Genomic DNA, 10,240 nt, shown 5'->3' with positions numbered 1-10,240 from the left:
TATAAGTATACAGTGTTATTTTAAAAAAAAAAATCTAGAGGGGGTGGCGCACCTTCCCCTCCCCATGTGGCTACACCACTGTGGAAGAGTATCTCCACGTCAGACGCTACACACTCTTCTGTCCTCCTCGTAAAGGTCGATAAAGAAACTAAATCTGACAATCGTTAAAGGCTTCTCCACACACCAGTCACCATGTTTTCCTCTGAAAGCGATAAGGAACCAGATACGACAACCTTTAGTTGCCTCTCTATTAATAAAATGCCACATATTCCTCTGAAGGTACCCAGGGAACAGATATGAAAACTGGGATCTCTACGTAGGTTACCATGAGTCAAAGACGAGTCCTTGATTGCGTCGATGCTCAGAAATGCCAATCTCTAAGCAAGAAACAATGATGCTCAGGAAACCAATATCTGAGTATTGAGTCAGGGTGCTCAGAGAAGTTAATATCTAAGCACCAAGTCTGGATGCTCGAGAAAGGCAGTATATGAGCACTAAATCTGGGTGCCCGAGGAAATCGAAATCTAAGCACTAAGTCCGAGTATTTAATTGATATTTGAGCGCTTAGGAGATCCGATATTTGAGCCCTAAGAGCATCTCCAATGCAAGCTTTGTCAAAGGTTTGTAAACTTTAAAAACTTCATTAAAAAAGCTTTTATGATTGTGTAGGTGAGGTTTAGGATTTTTAATTCAAGAGCAGGTTTGAGTTTTCAAACTTGTTTTTTATCTGGAAGGTGGAGCCAATAATTAATGTACATGATTGATCCTTTTTAAATAATCAAAAAAATAAATTATTTGATGAGCTAATTATAATGTTTCAGTTTATAAATAATTAGTAATAATTGAAATTATATATTTTTTCTTTTAAAAATAAATATATTTGAGATTAGTTAAAAAAATATGCAAATGACTATAATTAAATTAAATTTATAAAATAATTAAATATTAAATAAAATGATAAATTATATTAAATTAAAAATTAAAAATTTATTAATTTATTAATTTATTAATTGCTAATTATAAATACATTAAATTAAAGATTATAATTAATTAAAATATCAAATGAAAACTATATAAAGATATTAAATGGAAAAAATTGTATGCATGTCTTTTTTTAATTGTGGAGAGAATAATATATTTGTATTGAAATTGATGTAATATGCATGGAGCCATGCAACTACATGTGGAGAGAATTAAAAAAAAAAAAAACTTACTTAGAGCTTTAACCATTGGAAATGTTTTTATGAGTTTTTATAATGTTGATGTGGCATGTTAGAATCCTAAAAAAAGTTCATTCAAAGTTTTAACGATTGGAGATGCCCTAAGCTTGGGTGTTCAAGAGATCTAATATCTTAGCCCTAAGCACGAGCTTTCAAGAGATCCAATATCCAAGCACAATGTTCGAGTGCTTGGGGGAACATTTAGTGCTCGAGAATTGAACCGGAGTGTTTGGGGATCTGGTATCAGTGCACTGAGGCAAGATGCAAGATAAGCTAGTATTTGATTATCCAATCAAAGTGCTCGGGAAATAATCTGGATAGCATCAACGGTAAATTAGAGAAAAATCTCTAATTATAACTTTAACTTTGCATGCAGTCCCTATGTCTAAAAAACTTTGTTTTCACTCCCTGCATGCAAAGTTTCATTTGTTTAACTCCCTCATGTAAATATCATTATCTAATTACCCTTCAGATTTTTTAGGTAAAAAAGTCCAAAAATGAATATAATTCATCTTAAATTCAACCCTTTAAACTAGAATCCAGTATATTGTTGGGACCGATTATGTAGCTAGAGGGGGGGTGAATAGCTCGGTGCGCTCGTCGTCCTCTTCGTTGCTTGTTTCTTCAAGATATGTAGCGGAAAATACAAAGAAACAAAATACACAACGCTAACAAGAGGATTTACTTGGTATCCACCTCACAAGAGGTGACTAATCCAAGGATCCACACACTCACGCACCCTCCACTATGAAAATCCTCCTTTATGGTAACTACCAAAGGCAGAGAAGTCCTACAATACTCTCAATACAACAAGAAAGCAAGGGAAGACAAATACAAGAAGTATCTTACAAGATATGCAATGAAAGTCCTAACCCTGGCTTCTTCTTCTTGTGGTAGTCACGCCTCTTGACTTGGATATCTCTCCAAGATCCTTCAAGAACTGGTGGTGAGAGTGGAAGAATACTGTGGAGAAGCTGCTGTGAAGATCGGGAGTGAACAGTGCAAGTTCCGCCGAAGGAATCGCATGCCAACGACTTTATCCAGAGCCAACGGTCGGATCCCGATCGATTGGATTACTCCCAATCGATCCAGAGTGCCTCTGTGCTCTTGGGAATCGCCTGGATCGATCGATCAATCGATCCAGGTTCCATCGCGCGAAAACGCCCTCCCAATCGATCGACTGATCGATTGGAGCTCTGGATCGATCGGTCGATCAATCCAGAGCTGTTCTGTTCGCGCGATGCTTCTCCCCAATCGATCCACTGATCGATTGGGAAAAGGTTTGTCACGAGGACTCACCCAATCGATCGGCTGATCGATGCAGCTCCTTGTTTTTGCCCAAAAACAAGTCCAAAGTCCCATAAACCAACATTCGGTCAATCATAACTTGTTGGTCCATCATGCCTAGCATCCGGTCACCCTTGACCTGCTAGGATTCGCTCACTAAGTGTTCGGTCAATCCTTTTGACCCACTTGAACTTTTCCTCCTCATGCCAAGTATCCAGTCAATCCCTTTCACCTACCTGATCTTTCCAACTCGTGCCAAGTATCCGGTCAATTCCTTTGACCTACTTGGACTTTCCAACACCAGATGTCCGATCAGCCTTGATCCATCTGGATTTCCTCGTGTCTGGCTTCACTCACCAGGATTTCCTTCTGCCTAGCTTCACTCACTAGGACTTTCACCTGGCTTCACTCACCAGGATTTCCTTCTACCTAGCTTCACTCACTAGGACTTTCTTTCTTCCTAACTTCCCAGTTAGGACTTTCACCTGGCTTCACTCACCAGGATTTTCCAGTCAAGTATCCAATCAACCTTGACCTACTTAACTCTCCTTCTCAATCTCACCACATGAGCAATTGCACCTGCAATCTTCATGTGTTGTCTACATGTATTGTCAAACATCGAAAGTCAAACATCAAAACTCGAGCTTGACTCAATTCAAGCTCAGTCAACCAGGTCAACCTTGACCTAGGGATATTGCACCAACATATATTTCTATCAAAATTCAGCACTTTAAATAAGAATTCAGTATATTTCTATCAAAATTGGCCCCTCATATTTTTTAAGTATAAAAAATCTAAAAAATCAGTATAATTTCTCTTAAATTCGGCACTTTAAACTAAATTCTAGTATATTTTCTATCAAATTGAACATGCTTTTTTCCTACTTAATATAATTATTTCTAAATTCAGCACAATTCAAAAAAAAAATCTAGTATATTTTCTATCTAATTGAGTATTATTTAAAGAAAATCTAATATATTTTTCATCTAATTAAAGTGAAAAAAGAGTCGTGCTCAATTTAATAAAAAATATATTGAATTCTAGTTTAATGTGCTGAATTTTTAAAAAAATATACTCATTTTTGGACTTTTTATACCTGAAAATATCAGAGATAATTAGGTAAATTAATATCTATTATTTTAAACTAGAGAGTGGAAACAAAGATTTTAGTCAATGGAAGTTGTATGCAAAATTGAATTTATGATTGGGGACTGCATGTAAATTTACGTTACCATCAATATCCAAAATAACTTTTTATACTCCACTTTAGAATTATTTTAATCAAAGCCACTTTTGTCAGGAGAACAATATATCTCCAAGGTAGAACAATTTTCATCAAAATTGCTCCAAAATAACATTATGAGTGGAATGAGTACCCTTTTAATTCTTTTGCTAAAATTAATTTAAACTATAAAACCATAAATAGACTCCTAAGAGTCTAACAAATCAAATGGTGGACCAAATCAAATAATCTCAACTCAAATCAATTTTAACATATAGATCTCAATTTAATTTTGCAAATTCAATACTACCCTCATTTGTTTAAAATGATAAAAGAAATTCAATCAAAACTAAAGGGGCAATTTTTTTTTATTGAAAGTTTTCAAAACCAAAGATTTGCCAAGAACCTCCCCTCTCATCAGAGCATTATGCTTCATTTTGAGGAAATGAGAGTATTTCGATATCAGAGTCATCGCATTAAATCATAAACCGGAAATAAATGGATGAGAAAGATGATGACCTGGTTCACATGACCTCTACCCTTATACAGCCTGGTGTCTTCTTGTAATCTTGTGCCCTACCATCTCAATGGCAACCAACGAGACTGCATTTTTCTTGAGAAAATAAACAATTTTTCCAGATTTTTCTGGTTATTGGTTCACTAACATCAGTATACAGTGAAGAACAGCTAGACAGAAGCAATTTCTTTCCCTGTCACTCATAATGAGGCAGCAAAGTCTAGTGAAGTTATGTGTTGTTTAAGTTTGTTGGAAAAGGTAAACAAGCTAAGCTAAGTAAAACATGTGTTCAAACTTAGACTCAATATTTTTAAGCTCGTCTGAGTTGGCTAGCCAGCTTAATTTTGTTTGTTTGTTTGTCCAAATTTATTCATTTAATTAATTTTATATATATTGAAAAAGTATAAATAAATTTTTATTATATCGAACACCAAATTTGATCATGAACTCATCTATCTGATTCCTTTCTTTTAGAAATTATTATGAATGGATTTTGCCTTAAACAAACCCTGAGCGCTGTCTACAGGCACACTAAGCTGCAAGTACAGAAACATGCTTCCAACCTTAAACATGTTGCCTCTGTCAATCCCTAAATGACAAGACCTTAAACATGCTTCCAAGAAGAAGAAGAAGAAGACTGTGTTTGGAAATCCAATCCTCAAGACGACTGACTGCTCCTTCTTCTCTCTTTCTTTCTTTCTTTAGAAATCTTTCTAAGAAGAGCAACAACATGAACTGATGCAAGAAGATGAATTGGTGTATGATCAAATATTGTTCCCATCTACAGCATCTGTCTAATAATTCAAGGAAGATAATGGCGTTTGCTGTCTTCCAAGGAAAGGTCGTAATGCATTACTGCGCTCCCTTGACTGCTTCTTCCATCAGCGTCTTCTTGTGCAGCTTTGCCTCGGCCGCCATGAGGAACTTCAGCTTCGGAGGCGGGGACGGCCACAGCCAGCCGGAGTCGTCTTCCCACGAGGGTTCAAACAGTGGATTGACGCCGTTCAGATTGTAGCATCCCGTCGGCGGAGAGAAGAAAGGAGGCGAGGAGAGAGGCGTCAGGACTGGACTTTCTGCTGACTGAAGCCAATCCCTCAAGCTCATGCCATTGGAGCCGGCCCTGCTTTTCCTCACTCTGCGGCTGCCTCCCGCCGCCTCCAGATCTTCCTGCGTCTCCTCCGTGATGGTGAAGAGCGATCTCTGAGGAGCCGCCAGAGTCATCATCAGCTCCTCCTCCTCCTCCTCCTCAGCGGCGTCGTCCTCTTCCTCTGAAAGCTTCAGGAGCAAGTCCTCGGAGCGAGGCGCGCCGCCGTCCGCCGGCGGCGGACATGGTTTCTTCCAATTAAATAGCTGCAGGAGATCCCTGACCGGGCTGGCGTGGGCATCCTCCTCCGAGTCCCTCTCCGCCACTCTCTTCTTCCACCAAAAGAAGTAGTACAGCTCCGCGACGATGGCCAACAAAATGCAACCCGACAGAAGGCTCAAGGCAATGCCCAAACAGCCCAGAGCTCTCATCTCTTCTGCTTCTTCTTCTTCTTCTTCTTCTTCTTCAGCACTACACCATGGCAGCGAACTGCTCGCCAAACCCTAACCGGCTGCGGGGTGAAAGCATGAGAATTGATGAGAAATTGGGAAAGAAAGGAAGGTAATTATGGCGACTTACTCTGACAAATGTCGCTCAGATTAAGGCAGAATCATATGGAGGAACATTAAAAACGCTCATAAATTTCGGCTCCCTTCCAAAACCAAACCAAGGACCACTCCGGTGATGAAGCCAAGATCGAAGGATATTCCATTCCGAGATCAACCACCCACCCGGGTTAGAGCATCAAAAGATGAAAAACAGGGACGAAAGGAGAGAGAGAGAGAGAGATCATTCTCAGCTTCCAACTAGCTAGCATGAAGATCGAAACTCTGGTTGCAGTGAGTAGCTCAGTGACGCGCGATCTCAAAAGCCAGCTTCAGCTTGCGATTCTGGGCGGGCATTCATCGAGGAGAACGACTGCTTGTGCTTGCTCGTCGGTCGCTAGCTTCTTCAGAGTAAAGCGAGTTGTTCGAGTGAAGAAGCACTGGTTTTTGTCACAGAGCTCATCGCACCACATGGGGCCGGAAAGGCCGTGTCCTTTACTGAAATCAATGAATGAATGAATGAATGAATGCATGAAAGGGATAAAGCCATGGCCAATTGTGAAGAACTGTGGGAGCACGACAGTGGCACGAAATTTATCCATCTGTGGATCCAGGAGGGTTGGGCTTGATTGAGGCCAGAAATAGTAAAACACACAACTATACACAAGGAGGAAGGCTTGGATCATTTTTAATTTTTATTTTTTATTTTTTATTTTTTATTTTTTAAATAAGAATAATTTAGGTGTTCAATGTTTATCCTCTAATTAATTTTGAAAGTAGATAACCTTCTTTCTAATTCATCTATATATATCTAATATTCATCTCTATTAAGATTCGAATCTTAGTCCTCTGATTTTATGTTAGAAATATGAATGAAAATGAAATGAAAAAATGGACTCCCAATTTGTGTGAGAGTTTAAGAGTTTTGTGGTATGTTTGTTGATTTAAATGGAATCATAATTATGAATGTTGTGAACATGAATGTGCATGCCACAAGGATATAAATCTAAAGTTCGGATTGCACTTAAGCTTGTGTGCGAGCTTTGCCTACGAGATTCGTAGTTTGCCCAAGAGAATGAGAGCTTACGGTTTGTCATCCGAATCAATTTTTTCTTACCCACTCAAAAGTGTAACGGACGCATTAATGATTGCTTTAAAATGGTCGGACGATTAATGATAGATCTATAATTATTCGGATGGAAATGACTAGCTATTGATGATCGATTGCTAACGTTTTCAAACTGGGCGGAGGAAGGAAATAACGACCTTTATTCAAACATTAATCAACAAATTTATTACTATCGTGAATCGGAGCTTATATAAGAAATTTCCACCTTTTGCAGGAAGAAAAAATACGTAAAAAATTTCATCAACGTTTCCTCTCGTAATCTCCACCTCTATGCCAGATTAGCTTGGCAACTTTTGTCATTTCTAGTGATAGCAATTGGGCACAAGTTCTATTTGTAGGATAGAGATACGTTAGAGGGGGGAATAACACTCGTGACTTTTTCACTTTTTTGCAAAACACAGAGAACAACGCAGCAGAATAAAAACAAATAAGAGAAACAACGACATAAGTTGGTTTTACTTAGTTTGGAGCATGTGACGACTCCTACTCCAAGACTCACACTCGTTAAGTATTTATTTTGGGCAATTCACTATCAATTTGGAATATTACAAAAATGAATACAACATATTTATAATTAAAGCACTACAATTGAAAATTATATCGATAATAACGGTGTTGAAATTGAGAGCTTCTGGTCGTCGGAGTAGCATTACGACTTCATTGGATCGTCTTTGGAGCAATGTGCAAGAGAGTAAACTAGAATTCAAGTTCTTGTTGATGCACTGCTCGAAGAGGACATTTATAAGCTGTTGAAGGTGCATTCAACCTCTTTGAAGGCGCCTCCAGTTCGGATCTTATCCTCATAGTTTCGGTCGTCGATAACATCCGCTTTCTACGAATTTTATCTCTTCAAAGGCGCCTTCCATCCCAGCTCCAGGGCGCCTAGAAGGTGCCTTCACTCCTCTCTAGGTAGGCTTTCGACCAAGCCTTCCGAGGCACCTCCAGTACCTTGGGAGGCGCCTTGAACAATGTTTATCCGAGCCTTTTATGTCCTTTTCACTTCCTGCAAGATACGTTAGTCCAAAATACTAAACATATCTTGCAAAATAAAGTTAGCACAATACATAATGATTAATAGAACTATTTGACAGTCCTGGACTATCCGATTCTGACTTTCGAATTTTCCGAAAATCCTACGTCGAACCGACGCCTACTGTTCTCTCAACGGAGAATGCACCCTCACCTACTCCTCTCAGGAGAAATTACGTTTTGACAGATCGGTCCCCTAGATCGACTGGACTTTTACTCAGCGCCCGAGACGTTAGGATTTCATGCTGAACGTCCGATCCCGACCCATTCAGTCTTCCACCTAGTGTCCGCGACCTCCAGGATTTTCACATAGATTTCTCGACTCTAGGATTTTGCCCAACGTCCTCGATCCGCCAAGACTTTGCCCAATCTCTCGGACCAAGACTTCGTTGCCTAGCCACAGTTAGGACTTTCCATAACCTAGGGTTACCTCCCCCTAGGACCAAGGGTCACTTCCCCCTAGGATTTTCTACCTGCCTAGAATGCAGTAGGACTTTTGCCTAAGAGTACTTAGGACGTGTTGGGGTTGCAAGGTTGCAAACATAGTCCCACATTGAAAACACATGAGAAAGATCATGGATTTACAAGAGAAAAGATATCTCCATTCGCATGAGACCTTTTGAGTAGAACCCAAGAGCAAAATCATGAGGGCTTAGGCCCAAAGTGGATAATATCATACCATTGTGGAGATATCTAAATTCTTTTCGATCCTACAATTGGTCTCAGAGCCCGGACTGCTAGAAGGTTTAACTGTCGACTGTGCATAAGAGCTATGGTCTGATTGAGCCATGTGGGTACAATATTGACCTTGAACAAAGAATGTGGGGCTCCTATGTTCGAATCAAGAAGACCAGACACCAGACAGGAAGTCCTAGTAGGTTCACCGGGTGGACCGAGGGGCAGGAAGACCTGGTGGGTCAAGGATCGGACGTGGGAAGCCTGTGATCCTTTGTTTGAGGGGGGATTGTTGGGGTTGCAAGGTTACAAACATAATCCCACATTAAAAACACATGGGAAAGATCATGGATTTATAAGAGAAAAAATATCTCCATTGGCATGAGACCTTTTAGGTAAAGCCCAAGAGCAAAACCATGAGGGCTTAAGTCCAAAGTGGACAATATCATACTATTATAGAAATATTTAAATTTTTTTCGATCCTACAGGACGTTCCTGCAAGCTCAATTCAATTTATTAGACAACAAGACAGCTAGTCTCAACGGAACTCAATTCAGATTCTCACTCGGCAGTCGACACTTGATAGTCGGTTGCAGGCACTTAACAATCAGCATTCGGCAGTTGGCAATAGGTTGTCGGTATGACAATGCCACTCGACAATCAATACTCGATACTTAGTTGGTTCGAGCACTCGGTAGCTCCGTCCACTCAACACTCGACAGTTGGCTCAAGCACTCGAACGGGTCGAACACTCAGCAGCTCAACCTTACAAGAAACTTAATCGTCCCAAACATCTCATTCTTTCCATCTTGACAATCTTGAATAAGCAAATCAAGATCATCTCAATATATTAGATAAGACTTTTATATTTAGCGATTTAAATTCTATAATTTTATTATTTCCAAAAAAAATATCTCTAGCAATTTATTTCTTATTTCTCTAAGTGCTTTATAATTGTACGACATCCATGGGGCAGGCATAAATCATTTTGATTTAGTGTCCTGATAACTAACCCATTATTTTATTATACCTAACTAACTAGTCTCATGGCATGCTAAGATATGATAACTAATCTACTAATTTGTTATGCTTAACTACTAGTCCAAAATACTTAACTCAAAATTAATTGAGTTTGTAAACTGATTAAACCGCTCGGTATAAATTGGAATACAACTCATAGATTCAACTTTAATAAGATAATTTAAGATTTGATTAATAAAATTATTGTATTAATTTAATATATATTTTAATTATTTTAATTTTACAAATATATAATAAAATATTTATTTATTTATAGGCACAGTAATTTTTAAAAAATAATTATTTTATATATTTTTATTTAAAGATATCAAAACTAAAATTATATTGACACATCATTATCCAGTGTGGATCTCATTTGCATGCCACCTAAAATAAAATCATCAGACATAAAATTATATCTGATGATTTTTATTCACCTTATATCTCTATTGGAGATGTCCTAAGTATTACAGTACGTCTTTCAAATTCTAATCGGATAGCGATTATGGAAC

At 38.5% G+C, this 10,240-nt stretch overlaps 1 protein-coding gene across 1 annotated transcript; it reads right to left on the bottom strand.

The window, feature by feature from the left end:
• Positions 1–4,830: 4,830 nt before the first annotated feature.
• On the bottom strand, positions 4,831–6,402 carry LOC122042925. The gene is made up of 2 exons (XM_042603330.1): positions 5,910–6,402; positions 4,831–5,841 (listed from the first exon to the last, which is right to left on the bottom strand). Exon 2 carries the CDS (start codon positions 5,759–5,761, stop codon positions 5,099–5,101), a length of 663 nt encoding a protein of 220 aa, XP_042459264.1. The 5' UTR covers positions 5,762–5,841; positions 5,910–6,402; the 3' UTR covers positions 4,831–5,098.
• Positions 6,403–10,240: the final 3,838 nt, after the last annotated feature.

This window comes from Zingiber officinale, chromosome 2A (genome assembly GCF_018446385.1).
Source record: "Zingiber officinale cultivar Zhangliang chromosome 2A, Zo_v1.1, whole genome shotgun sequence".
NCBI lineage: Eukaryota > Viridiplantae > Streptophyta > Magnoliopsida > Zingiberales > Zingiberaceae > Zingiber > Zingiber officinale.
The sequence above is the reverse complement of the archived record's forward strand: the minus strand, read 5'-3'. Positions and strand labels throughout refer to the sequence as shown.

What these genes read in the sequence shown, in the direction of transcription:
- LOC122042925 (XM_042603330.1), bottom strand. Translation starts at nt 5,761, where the DNA reads ATGAGAGCTCTGGGCTGTTTGGGCATTGCCTTGAGCCTTCTGTCGGGT.